Raw genomic sequence first — 14,720 nt, 5'->3', positions numbered from 1 at the left:
ACAGCATGGGGCTAGGGCGGCATGGACTGCAAGTCATCATTGCCAGGAGGACCAAGCTAACAGCAGCTCTGCCACATCAGACTGAGAAGGCCAGGTGGCCAGAGGTGATGTTCTGAAATGAGCCTCTGGGAATTCCAGTCAAGATGGCAGAATAGGTAAAGCTGTATTGGCCTCCTCTCATGACCGTATCAAAATTACAACTAACCTACAGAACAACCATCAGAGAGAATTGCCCGAAGTCTAGCTGAACAGAAGTCCTACAACTGAGGGCACACAGAAGAGGCCACGTTAAGACAGGTAAGAGAGGTGGAAACATGGAATGGGCTTGTCCCACACCCTCATGGGGCAGCTGAGACTCGAGAGATATCTCAGCTGTGGAGGTTCTCCATGAAGAGCAAGTGGTCTCAGCCCCACACCAGGCTCCCCAGCCCAGAGCACCAATGCCAGGAAGAGAAGTTCCCACAATTTCTGGTTCTGAAAACCAGAGGAGACTGTGGCTGAGACAGAAGGCTGCTGGAATACCAGGTGTTCCTCTTAAAGGCTCTGCACATGGACTTACTCACCATGGACTCACACGCTCTGAGCTCCAGTGCTGGGGCAGCAGCTTGAAAGGTGCCAGGGACATACAGGGAGGAATTGGATTGTCTGGCTTCATGGTGAGGGCTGGAGAGGCAGCTCTCTCCCAGACAGAAGTGCTAGTAGAAACACTATTCCTTTGTTGAGCCCTCCCCTGACCCAGAGTGCAGATATAGGCAGTCATCATACTTGAGTCTCCATCAACCCAGAGAACAAGCTCACCCTGTCTGGGTGATTCCCTGAGACTCCATCCCAACTGACTTGCAGGCCCACCCAAGCCGTTTCCAGTGGCGTTTCCATACAAGCAACCTATCTTGGCTCATGCTGCAGACTTTCCTAAAATCTTTCAAAGGTTCACAAACCTCAAACAGGCAGCATCTGGACTTGGCATGCCCTATATCTCTTGTTAGGCAGTCCACCTTGGTTCACAGCTTAGTTTCTCCCATGTACCTCCAAGCCTGGTACAAGTGACAACCATCTGCAGATCACTTTGTAGCTTATACCAGGTGTCCCCCAGGCAGGGCACAGGAAGCAGCTGACCTTGGCCTGTAATATAGAGTCCCTCCCAAGAGGCGCCAGAAGCAACACATCTAGTGGTCAGCTTCAGACCACACCAGAGCACCACCCAACCACAAAAGACACACTCAAAGGGCAGACTTGGCAGGCACTAGAGCCCTGCTAAAACAAATCCTGCTCCATGGGGTCAGCCCCTGTACAACAGCTCCTTCATTGTAATCACAGCCAGTCCTCACAAACAACCAGCCTGAGGATCGATCTCTCCCACTGACATGTAAACAGGCTTGATTATAACAGGAGGACACACACAACGCACAGAAGGGACTCACCTGGAGCACCATACCACTGGGCCCCACAGGACACTCTACTAAGACCGAGAAAAATAGCAGCTCTACCTAGTACATAGAAACAAACACAGGGAGACAGCAAAATAGGGAGACAAAGACACATGTCTCGACTATAAGAACAGAAGAAGAACTAAGCAAAATGGAGACAAGCAATCTACCAGATGCAGAGTTCGAAACACTGGCTATAAGGATGTTCAATGATCTTAGTGAAAACTTCAACAAAGAGATAGGAAACATAAAAATAGAGATTAAAAAAAAAAAAACATAAAAAAGAACCAGTCAGAAATGAAGAACGCAATAACTGAAATGAAGAATACATTAGAGGGAATCAACAATACATAAGACGAAGCAGAGAACTGGATCAGCAATTTGGAAGATAAGGTGGCAGAAAACACCCAATCAGAACAGCAAAAAGAAAAAAATTCCCCCAAAATGAGGATAGTTTAAGGTGTCTCTGGAATAACATCAAGTGTACCAACATTTGCATCACAGGAGTACCAGAAAGAGAAGAGAGAGAGCAAGAAATTAAAAACCTATATGAAGAAATCATGATGAAAACTTCCCTAACCTGGTGAAGGAAATAAACATACGAGCCCAGGAAGCACAGAGTCTCAAACAAGATGAGCCCAAAGAGACATGGCACATCATAATTAAAATACCAAAGGTTAAAAACAAAGAACCTTAAAAGTAAGAAGAGAAAAGCAGTTCATTACCTATAAGAGAGCTCCCATAAAACTGTCAGCTGATTTGCAAGCCAGAATGATTGGCATGAAATAGTCAAAGTGATGAAAAGCAAAGATCTACAATCAAGATTACTCTCCCCAGCAAAGCTACCATTTAGAATCGAAGGACAGATAAAGAGCTTCCCAGACAAGAAAATGCTAAAGGAGTTCTTTACCACCAAACCAGTATTACAAGAAACGTAAGAGGGACTTCTTTTAAGAAGACAAAAAAAAAAAAAAAAAGATCAAAAATATGAATAATAAAACACTGGCTATAAGGATGCTCAATGATGTTAGTGAGACCTTCAACAAAGAGATAGGAAACATAAAAGTAGAGATTAAAAAAAAAAACACAAAAGAACCAGTCAGAAATGAAGAATGGCAATAATTACATATCTATCAATAATTAGTTCAAATGTAAATGGATTAAATGCTCCAATCAAAAGACATAGTTGGCTGGGTGGACAAGAAAACAAAACCTTTACATACATTGCCTACAAGAGATTCACTTCTGACTGAGTCACCCACACATACAGACTAAAGTAACGGGATGAAAAAAGATATTTCATGAAAATGGAAACAAACAAACAAAGCTAGTGTAGCAATATTTATACCAGACAAAATAAACTTTAAAATCAAGGTGATAACAAGAGATAAAGAAGGACCCAGTAATCCTACTTCTGAGTATTTATTCGAAGAAACCCAAAACACTGCTTTAAGAGAGATGTGTGTCTATATATTCATTACAACCATTGTTTACAGTAGCCAAGATATGGAGGCAACCTGGGTGTCTATCAGTGGATAAATGGATAAAGAAGAGGTGGTACATATACAGAGTGGAATATTACTAAGCCATAAAAAAGAATGAAATCCTGCCATTGCAACAACATGGATAGATCTAGAGGGTATTGTGTTGAGCGTAGTCAGACAGAGAAAGACAAATGACATATGATTTCACTTATATATGGAATCTAGAGAACAAGATAAATGAACAAACAAAAGAGAAACAAGCTCATAGATACAGAGAGCATTTTGATAGTCGACAGATTGGGGAGAATGGGGAGTTGGATGAAAAGTAAGAAGTACAAATGGTAGTTACAAATTAGTCATGGGATGTAGAGTATAGCATGGGGAATACAGTCAATAGTATTGTAACTATGTCTGGTGTCAGAAGGGTACCGGATTTATCAGGATGATCACTAAGTTATATAAATGTCTAATCATTGTGTTGTACACCTGAAACTAATATAATACTGTATGTCGACTATACTCGAAAAAAATTTAAAAATAATATTGGCAAAAACAAACAAACAAACAAAACCACCATTGCAGGCAGCAAGCACCTTGTTCTCTCACCCTCTCACTAGGGTGGGCAAGCAGAGCTGGAGAGGACAGGCATCCAGCACCCAGCTCCATGGTACTGGAGAGGACTAGTGTGCTGGCTGGAAAATTACTGCTTGGCTATCGCCCATGGGTACATAGGCTATCGCCCATGGGAACATAGGCTATCACCCATGGGAACATAACATTCTAATAATAAGCTTTCTGCTTCTGTACCCGGCTTGCACACCTGACCTGTGGGTTGACAGGTAGTGAATAGGAGAAAAATAGACCTTTGTGGTTAAGACAGAATGAGGAATGGGATTTAGGGCTTAAAAACCCTGTACCTCTACATTTCGGGGCTGCTTAATTTGGGGTCTGCGTACCCCTGGCAGACCCAGCTGGCCGAATAAAGAGCATGTTTCCTATAACTCACTGATTTCTGGTGGTCCATGTGTCTTTCGGGGGCTGGCGGCTACAACACTACAACCCAGCACCCGGCTGCATGGTGCTAGAGAGGATGGGTACCCAGCCCCACAACACTGTCCCCACAAGAAGACTTTTACCCCAAACCCCACTCTACAGCCCTGGTTAGGACGTGCACTCAGCTCCACAGCAATGGAGAGGATGTATACCCCAGAGGTACAACAGGACTTCCCACCCTCTCTTCACACTCTTCCAGAGGGACCGAGGGTGCTTATAAAAGGGCAGATTCCTGAGCTGCAATCAAACCCCACTGACTTGAGGCCTGTGCATCTGTAGTAGCATCTCCAGCAGCATCCCCAGCCACCCTCGCACACACTATAAGTGGAAATAGCTGGGACAGAGAGTCAGCTTCTAAAAGGCTTTCCAACTTGGAGAACCACTTTCCCTGTGTAATGGGCTCCAGGCCAGCATCCTGGGTGCTATCAGGTCAAGTAAAAGTCAGCTATCAGGTACACCTGTGTCCCTCCATCTCAGAGCTGGAGTGAAGACTGCCTGTGTAGGGCACAGAGGTAGCTATTCCAAGCACCCCAGGTCTCTGGCCCTTCTTGCCATGGTCATGGCCCAGTGGGATGGAGGATGCGGCCTCTTCTTACCTCATCGCAGGAACTAGAAGAGCGGAGAGGCTACAGCAAGGGCACTGCTCAAAGCCTGGGAGAGCAGTACCTATGCTCCATTGTGCATAGGGAGGTTGCTCTGTGAACATCTGTCCAGTGGATACTGATTTCTGTGAATCTCCTGTAACAATGGCCTTGGGGCTGACACAAAGGAGCCTAGTGCTACCCCAGTGCTCTGCCAGACACGTCTAAGAAAAGAAAATTACCACCTAAGAATCAAGAAACCATCACTGGGTGAAATATGGTAGAAAGACTCATAATACATGGCCAAAACAAGGCATAGACCAAGTGACTCCATTGTATCCCCTCCCAGGTGGGATTTTGAGGCAAATCTGTGTAAGTAAAAGGCAAGCGTTTGCACAGAGTTCTTCTATCCTGACTGTTCTGTAGCCCTGTTATTAGATCAAGTCACTAGCGCTCTGCCTAACCAGCTCTGCCACTGAGGCTCATATGGCTACCTTCTGAGAAAGGAGGGGTAACCATGAAAAGCCCCTCATCTGACCTGGCACCTGGCACCATGCAGACCTCCATCAAGAAGCCAAGTCCCCTCCTCACTCCACATAAAGTCAGTGTCCTTGGTGTGCTCGGTAGCCAGAACACCTCACATGGGAACAGGAGGGACAGATGCGGAAGGTCTGCCCTGTTTCAGAAGCTCTGCTAAATGTGCACCCTTTGCGTGGCGCTTCATTCAACTTGTGGCTGGGGTGGGTGGCCCAGGGCTGGCCCATGAGAGGGGCTCAGGAGATGTCATCTCTGACAATACTTCCACGGAGAAAGAATGGTCGCCCTATTTACGGCCAAAACCACAGCGAGGAGATCAGCTTCCTCCCTTGGGCCACACCGCTGGCTCTGAATTCACCCACACTGTACTGGGTGTCTAAAGACCGGGGACCAAGCTGTCACTGACCTCGGTATGGCTTGAGCCTCATGGGGAAAATCATCTGTAAACTCCCAGCATGGTTGTGAAGACAAGAGCAAAGAACAGATAGGACAGAAGTTTGCCGACCGAAGGGCACTCCAGTCAGACAGCTGGGTGGCAGCCCCTCCACGGTGTCCCACCTTACCTGCTGCACGAGTTCAGAGGGCAGCTCGCCTTTCCACTGTTTCAGCTGGCGAGAGGCAAAGGAATGCAAGGCATAAGACATGGTGCCATACTCAATCCACAGGGACAGGTTGGAGCTGTCAATCTCCAGGGCCCGCCGGAAGCAGTTCAGGACAGGCGTGGCATGCTTCCAGATGGGCCCATCACTCTTCAGCTCATTGGAGTTCAGCTTGTCTTGAATGCGACTGGCGCGGGCCAGGGCCATGCCTGCCCAGGAATCGAATCTGTGATAACAAAAAACACCGGTAAACACGCGGCTCCCCTTGCAGCACTGCAGACATGACAGCCTAGAGAGTGAGGCAGATAAGCACCATGGCACCCCAGATCCCAGACCAGGGTCCAGAGTCTACCTCTGCTGCTCATTAACTCCTTGACCGTGACCTGAACAATCATGTCTCTGAGTCTCGGTTCTTGACCTGTGAAATATGACTTAAAAGTCCTACCTCAAGAGAAGAGCTTCTGGTGCACTACAAGACATGTATTTTATGTCATCTAGCACCTCAGAAGCACTCAGTAATTGCTCTAAGAGAATCACCACCAACTTGAGCCCAAATTGTGCCCCCCAGCCTAGATGGGCTCTTGGACTCTGCTCCCCTGTTTCTCTGCTTTGAGGGGTTACCCGCAGAATGTCTCTGATGGAAAGAAACAAGGAAGTTCTACAAGGAGTCACAGCCATGGCCCAGCCAAAATGACAGGGAAGCTCCCATGCAGCTGTAACTTTACCTAACCTTGTACTGGCAGAGGCTGCTGTCAACTCATGCACTGACCAAAAGCATGGGGCAGCTGAGACCCCTCAGACCAATGCCACCCAGATCCTACTCTGTTCTCTCTCTGGGCTCTCTCCGGCAACCAGCAGCAAGATGGAGAGTGAGGGTACCATGTGATGGCTAACTCTACCATTCTGAGATCACCTGAAAGAAACCAATGGTAAGAATGCAGAAGCCTCTCTGGGAGGCCACAGAGACATCAAGACCAAGATGATTTCTGGGCACTTGAAAGAGTCTGGAATTTGCTGAGTGCTGGTACAGAGAACAGAAAAGGCAGCCATCACATGACAGATGCTACCCTCCACATTGCTGACAACTCTTAATTCACCGCTACACTAACTTTAAAACTGGCTTTCAGAACAATTTGACAGCTCCCACGACGAGGACAGAGGTAAGGACAGAGGAAACTTGTGAAGCTCACATGTATTTTTGCTGCACCTCAGGCACTGAAAGATGAGAAAGTGCAAACAAAGGAGCAGTAAAGAGACCTGAAGACTTAATGGTGTCAGGACAGTGAAAATGAAGGCCTTGCACCTCGTGTTGAGGGGGTTCTGAGTGTACCCTTTCCTCCTCAGAGGCCTGGGGATCCCGGGCCACTAAGTCTCCCCGCCAGTCTCCCTAGCTCTGCTCAGGTCACCCTGGGGCAGGGAACGGGCACGGAGCGGGTGTGTGTGTGTGTATGTGTGTCAAATTCCCCTTTGGATGGTGGGAACTGCGTTAGAACCCTCTACTAGGGCTAGCTCCTGTCTCCCTGGGGGTTTCCTCTCTTAATTCTCAGAGCGCCTTCAGCAACCCTTTGCCCTCGCCTTAACGGAAGAGACGACATCAGGGTGCACGCCCCTGCGTCTGTAGGAGTACCGCAATGGAAACTGCCACCTTCGGTCACAAACACAAGTAACCAAGCGCACAGGCACACCACAAAAACTTCAAATGCTCCTGTGTGTGCTACCAAGAGCCTTTTTTTCTGATTCTAGCACAACCCACAGTTGGAAAGTACTGACGTACAGGGACACTAGGAGCCAGTGACACTGTGAACTCAAAAGAAGGAAGTGTCCAGAATTGTGTGCTGGGGTCTTACTCGTGCAAGGCAGGCCTGGTCCTGGCACTGGGCTCACAGTGGTTTCTTTGGCAGTGGAGATGAGCTTCCTGGGGCCTACTCCTAGCCTACCCCTCCCCAAATGCCACTCTACAAAACGCCTGGCTAAGTAGGGCCACTTCCAGCTCAGCAAGAGCAAGGAATGGTGAATACGGGTGAAGAAGAAAACCGTCATTAGCATGCTCACAGACTCTAATCCCACAGGAACTGCTGACAAACACTGAGGCCAGAACATTCCATTATCCACCCAGCCATCCGCTGTGTGCTTCACCTGTACCCAGTGGGCTCAGATGATTTACAGAATAAAACAGTATTCAAACTTCCACTTTGGCTAGCACAGAAGTTGAGACTGAGCCCATCTCTCCTGGAGTCTGCCTATTAGGGCTAGAATGAAGGAGGCCCAGGGCTGGGCCACTAAGTCCCTCCTGGCCCTGGGGCAGGTCCTCACAGAAGCTCCTGCCTCTCCTATAGGGCTCTCAGTGGGCCGGGCCTAACTGGCTGACAGACACCCTCTGAATAGCTGGGTGTGCAGGTTGGAGGAAGGCTCAGTTGAGCTGTGTAACCTTCTCATCGTTGTTGACTGAGTGGCTTTCAGATGAAAGACATTCCCTACAGACAGGTGGGTATGATCACCCTCACTTTTTGGCGTGGAGGCGGCAGTGCAGAAGAGAGGACTCCTATCCATCTCCCACAGCAAGCACTTAGCCAGTCTGGTGTTGCTCTGTTCCACCATACTGGGACACAGCAAGCTTGGTGAGGCCAGCCAGGGCCACCAACACGAAGCTCCCTGCCTGGAGGAAACCATAGGCTGAACAAAAGGGGGTCTGGGAGAACCTTTCCCACAAGCTATGCAAGTCATGCAAGTTGGCCGGTAGATCCATCTCCATGTTCCATCTCTATGGCCAGGCGGATCCTAAGAAGGTGGAACTCTCCAGTTCCCCTAAGAGAGGTGGCTTCCCACGGTTCGAGGACAGTCACTATGGCTGGCCCCTGACTACTTCCAGGAAAGATGCCTACAGATACAACTCTGGACCCTTTGGACTCAGGTCAGCCACAGAGGGTGGCCTTGTTTTGATCTTGACTCAAGGTTTACCTCTAGATGTGGCAGCCATGAGAAAATATTCCCGCTCAATCAAACGAATCAGACTCTATGAGCTCAGCAGGGCTCTCACGATGAGCAGGCCAACCACTACATTTTAAGAAAAAGCCATCAGTGCTCAGTGGGAAGAAAACAGAAGCTTTTTTACAGCGGGCTCTCCTACATTTACTGTTGTGACAATTGCTGTGTCAAAGCGAGGAAAAAGAACTCCTGCTTGAGTGTTTCTATTACTCCTGCCCCACCTCCAAAATGAGAAAACAACTGTAATTATAGATACTGCACTGGAAGAAGCAGGAGTACACATCAGCCGACTTCTCAAGGAAGGAGCTGGGAAAGGGGCAGCATATAGCCCACAAGATAGAGCCAGGCTGCACATCAGGCCCTGGATGGATACCTTGCACCTTCTTTGGTTTCCCCAATGCCCAGCCTAGGGGTCTTCCGGAGAGAGGCCTTCTCCACTGTTCTTTTTGTGGAAAACCTGCCTTTCCTAATAACTGTGGTCTAAGCCACCTTGTCATTCTCCTCCCTGGCCTCCTTGCTATGAGAAGGTAAGAGCTTGCTGAGCTGCAGTCACCCAGCTCCCCTGCCAGCTTGGCCCCACGTCAAGGTCACTGGCCTCAGCCGCCAGTCAGCTAGTCACTCACCTGTCCGGGCAGATGCAAATGTCATGCATGTAGAACTTGATAGCCTTGGACTGCTCCTTGTTTTTGAAATGGTAATCAGCCAGCAAGTAGTAGAGCTCATTTACCACTGGAGGGGAGGGGTCAGCCCCTTCTGGGAGGCAGGGCACCTGGCAAGTGAGAAAGTAAAGATAAAGGAAGGCGGAGCCAGGGACTCAGATGTGACCAATAATGCTGCGAACCTAGGGCCATTCACATGAGCACAGGACAGACCCTCGCTTCTCCTGGTCCTGACTTTTGGTGCAGAGCCAAGGCACATATGCAGCAGTGCTGGAGGACAAGGTGATAGGACACTGCTCCTACCTCAGCCGAGGTCCCCTCAATGTAGGCGGAGACTTTGTCCAGGCTCAGGGCAGGCTTCTCTGTTCGGGGCACGATGGTGGCAATTCTCTTCAGGAGGTTGGCCAAGTCAGCAGATACAGTGCTGGTCTTGTAGCTGTCAAATTCAGGAAGGGTCTTGGGCTTAAAATACTCAAACATAAACAGGGCATCTTCCCATATAAGGTCCACCTTGAAAAAAGACAGAAGGCAGGTAACAGTGCGGTCACGGCAAAGCACAAAGAGAAACACAGTGTCGAGGTAGATGAGGTCACAATATATTAGAGGGTTTATCAAAAGTCAGCATGCTCACTGTAATCCCCAAACCCAAGTGTCTGAAGAGCAGAAGAGTGAACCAGCATAAAGAAAACTGCTGGAAACTGAGGGCTATGCTTTGTGAGTCCACATGGCCGAACCAAAGGGTGGGGACTGTGGACAGGCCGCTGACCCTGTCTCCTCGCCTCAGCTGCCCCATCGGTCACTTGGTTGACAAACACTGATCAAGTGCTTGCTCTGGGCCATGGTGGGCCTGCACTCTGTACAAAGGACCTTACATTCACGGGATGACATTCATAAGGTCAGAGAATAACTGATAGTATTGATGAGCCATAAGCTAATACTCTCAATAGTGCTCTGAAAACCAAAACAACAAAAACTGAAAAAACCTCTAAGGAATTATTCACATCCAAATTGTTAAAACCTACTGAAGATTGCCATGCTGCATTCCTGAATGAGGACTACAAAACTTATGAAGCTATTTTGTGCAAGGATCAGACTATGTCAGACCATCCTCTCATCCTCCCGATGCAACTCCAGTCTGGGACTGCAGAGCTGCATGTCGGCAAATGACGTCCTTCAGGAGGGCTCAGAGCCCCTGCTTCCCCAAGCCCCACTCTTCCCAGCAGGGGTAGGTGCAGTGGGCCTGGTGCAGTGCCTTACCTGCTGGGCCGAGTGCTCCTCCAGGTACCTGGCCTTGCTCTTCTTGCTGGGGAAGCTGTACAGGCAGTAGAAGCACTGCTCCAAGGCCGTCTCCAGCTCCTCCTTATAGGGGTGTGTGTCTTCAGAGGTGGATGCAGCAAGCTCCTTCTGGAGAACTCGTACCTACCGTAGGTGGGCGGGAAGAGAGGCCTGAGGAGAGGGCCTGCAGCCTCCTGGCACGGCAAGGCCTTAGGGTGACCACTACTCTATCAACTCCATTAACCTTAGGAGACCATGTCTGTTGGGCCTATTTTCTGGAAAGGGCCTGTCGCCCTCATGGAAGCCATTCTGGGCCCAGCTTTGCAATGGCTTACTGAGGGGCTTGCTAAGCTGCCTTCCCTCCAGCACACCAGGTCAGCTTCCACCAGCTGCTAGAAGGAGATATTATATGTCTTCTAGGAACTTCTTACTCATGTATTTAGCCATTTGCTCCCCAAATATTTTCTGAGCACCTTCCTATGCTAGGCACAGTGTGACACAGTCCCTCAGATTCCAATGGTGGGGCAGTTAATTAAACAAATAGTTATAATGTAAGATGATAAATCCCATTAGGGCTAAGGGAATCTCTCAGACAATACACCAGTGAGGATTACAGAGGACGTGAACAGCACAGACACAGTGAACAAGTGATATCTACAGATAACAGACCTAATGGCTGTTATGCACAACTGTTAGCAAACACATGTTCTTTTCAAAACTAGTCAAAAGGCAAGTCTCAACAAATACCAAAGACAAGATATAATACAGACCACGTCCTCTGAATGTAATTCAATAAAATCGGAAGTCAATTACATAAATGTAGCAAATACCCAATATCGAAATAATGGCATATAGCTAAAAATGTACTTGGCGGGGGGGGGTGGATTATAATCTTCAATGCAAATATTAGAAGAAATAAGCATTCACTTCAATAAGTTAATTCAAAAAGCACAAAGTAAATCCAAAAATATATAAAAAGAAATAATAAATATGAAAGTGGCAATTAATGAACTAGAAAGCAAAGAAAAAATAGTTCAATAAACCAAAAACTGGTAGTTTGAAAAACTAATTTTGATAAACCTCAGAAAAAATTATTGTTTTAAAAAGGAGGGCAAAAACACAAATACATGATTTTAGCAATGAAAAGAGGGGCATAACTAGACGTACCACAGAGACATTTTAAATCATAAGCAAACACCATAAACAACTTTATGCTTACATGGACACTATTCCAAAAATATAATCGACTTAAGAAGAGAAAATATAATGGGTCTATAATCACTAAAGAAACAGAGACAATAGTTTAAAATGAGAGAGAGTACAAGGGTGAGCACTTTAGATATGGAGTGACAAACTAGTCATGGGACAAATCCTGCCATTGCCTGTTTCTTGCCCAGGAGCCAAGAGTAGCGTTTACATTTTTAAATGATTGAGGAAAAAATCAAAAGAAGACTATTTTCTAACACCTGAAATATGAAATTCAAATTTCGACATCCACAAGTTCTTACATATTGTCTTTACATACAGTCTATGGCTGCTCTCGTGCTATGTAGGAGCACTGGGTAGTTGTGACAGGAACCCTGTGGCCTGCAAAGCCTAATAGACTTACTATTTATCCCTTTACAGCAAAAGTTTTGCCAACCCTTCACCAAGAGAGTAACACAAGAAAAAAGGAACTATAAAGATTGAAAAGGAAAGAAAAAGTAGTTATTTATGGACAATACGACTGTCTACATAAAAAATTCAAGAAATCTACAACCCACCAGAATGAATAAAAGCAATAAGGAAAAGAGCTGTGCAGAAGAGACACTTATTGTTAAAAAAAATTACTGTTCCTAGGTGCCTGTAAAAACAAAGTGGAAAATTTGATTCAATATTTCCTTACAGCGCTAATTTTAAAAAAGTAATACCCTAGGTATAAATCTAACAAAATTAAGAGTTTTAAGGAGAAAATCATAAAACTGTATTAAGGGACATAAAAATATAAGACCTAAATAAATGGAGAGATATACTATGTTCATAACTGGAAAGACTCAATCATATAAAAATGACAACACTCCCCCAACTTAATCTGAGGTCAATGCCATTCCAATCAAATTCCAGTGGAGAGAGAGTGATTCACAAAACCTTTCTGACCCATCTTACAATGTTTTGGAAGAGGAAAGGGCCAAGAATAGCCAAGATATGTGATTAAAGGTACATAAGTAGATTAATCCTCGCGGGTATCAAGATCTCCCAAAGACAACATGGTATTGGCACCTAAATCAATAGAAAGAACCGAGCCCGTGTATGGACAGAAGACAGAGGGGACCTTACGAGTTGGTGCAGAGAGAACAGACTCTTCAATAAATAATACAAACTAGCCATTCGTACAAAATGTAAAAGAAATTTCTACCTTATCTCATAAACAGAAATGAAATCCAGATGGAATAAAGACCAGATGTGAAACATGAGAGTGAACTTTTAGATTAACATAGAGAATATCTTTATAATCTCACAGGAGGAAAGAGTTTTTTAAACAAACTTCAACAAAGTCACAAACCATAAAGGAAAGGACTAATATGTTTGACATTGAAATTTTTTAATTCTCTAAAGCAAATGCCATACACAAAGTTAAAAGACAAGACACATAAAACTGCATAGAAATAGAACTAAACACACACACACACACACACACACACACACACACACAATGTAAATAGAAAACTGGTGAAACATTTCAGACAAAAGACTGGAATTCAGAGTACATAAAGAACTCTACAAATCAACAGGAAAAAAAGAAAACCACCCAATACAAAAATGGACGAATTATAAGAACAGGCAAATTACCAACGAGGAAATCCAGGGGACTCATAAGCATACAAAGATTCTCAACCTCAGTAATAATCACAAATTATTAAAAAGAACACTTAAGAATAATGAAATGCCATTTCACCCTCTCAAATAGGCATCAACATTTAAGTCTGTAGATTGGTCTGACAAGGATGTGTGGGAATTCCCATACTGCCATCAAAAGCACAAAATTAGTTCACCTATTTTAGAGAACAATTATATAGTCTTTAAAGCTGAACATGTGCAAACCTGTGACCTGGTAATTCCTTTTACTGGAATCCATACTAGAGGAACTCTCACATGTACACATAAAACAATTTGTTGGTGGATATTAACCACAATATTGCTCATAACATACACACACACAAATGAATAAATCTTAATGCTATCATTAGAAGAACAGATTTAAAAAGTTATGGTAACAAACATAGTGACATAATGGCTAAGATTTGCTTCAAAATATTATGGGATGGGCTGGGAAAGGGTTAGGTGGAGGAGTGGCTATGCGTTATGAGTTAATAATTATTGATCAGTATATGGGCTCACTATATTATTATTTCTACCTCAATACATGTTTGGAATTTTCCATAATAGAAAATTTTAAATTTTGGTATACTTACACACTAGGATCCTATAAAGAAAGTAAAATGAATGAACCAGAATTTCTTGTATCAATGTGAATATATTTCATTGAAATTGAAATGAATAAAAGCAAGTTGCAAGATTAAAAAAACCATGCAACTATAAATTGCTTACTGAAACACAGTATGCAAGTTAGATTTAAAAAAAAAACAAACATGGCCAACAATACACACGCTAATTTCAAGAGAGGGAGAAAAGGTTATAAAGAGCATGTTAACCTTTCTGTAACTTTATTTCTATTAGAAGACAAGTTTGCAGCAAATACAGCAGATGGTTAATGTGTATACAATCTGTGTGGTGGTACACAGGACACAGTGTAGGAGGGACTGCCCAGAAGTCATTAAAGGCCCCATGGGAGAGGGCCATTTGAGCAGTGTGTGGATGAGCACTCATTAACCCAAACGAAACATAAAAAGAAATACTAACTCAAGAAGAGATCCAGAAGATTTCTCCCTCTGAGAACATTTCCATTCTATCCAAGAAAACAATCTACACAAAATGTCTCCGGGCCACAAGAGGAGGCGGCAATAACGTACTGCCTTCCTGAGCCCCACAGTACCCAGAATGATGGGTGCTCAGCAAGCCTTTCTGGATCAGTGAATGTATGTCTTTGTTTGTCCATTCACTCAGGAAACATCAGCTGGGC

The 14,720-nt window shown here is 45.3% G+C and overlaps 1 protein-coding gene across 5 annotated transcripts in view; it reads right to left on the bottom strand.

Moving 5' to 3' along the window:
- The window catches only part of CABIN1 (calcineurin binding protein 1), a 143,188-nt gene that overhangs the window by 84,808 nt on the left and 43,660 nt on the right, over positions 1 to 14,720 (bottom strand). For all 5 annotated transcript variants that reach the window (XM_011355988.2, XM_023528306.1, XM_011355990.2 and 2 more), the window contains exons 20-23: positions 10,583 to 10,744; positions 9,629 to 9,835; positions 9,290 to 9,435; positions 5,646 to 5,907 (exon numbers count right to left, since the gene is read on the bottom strand). In XM_011355988.2, the coding sequence (XP_011354290.1) occupies positions 5,646 to 5,907; positions 9,290 to 9,435; positions 9,629 to 9,835; positions 10,583 to 10,744 (777 nt within the window). The remainder of the gene's footprint in view (positions 1 to 5,645; positions 5,908 to 9,289; positions 9,436 to 9,628; positions 9,836 to 10,582; positions 10,745 to 14,720) is intronic.

The sequence above is a fragment of the Pteropus vampyrus genome, unplaced genomic scaffold, assembly GCF_000151845.1.
Source record: "Pteropus vampyrus isolate Shadow unplaced genomic scaffold, Pvam_2.0 Scaffold23, whole genome shotgun sequence".
Lineage (NCBI taxonomy): Eukaryota > Metazoa > Chordata > Mammalia > Chiroptera > Pteropodidae > Pteropus > Pteropus vampyrus.
Note: the sequence above shows the minus strand (reverse complement) of the source record. Positions and strands in the feature narration are given on the sequence as shown.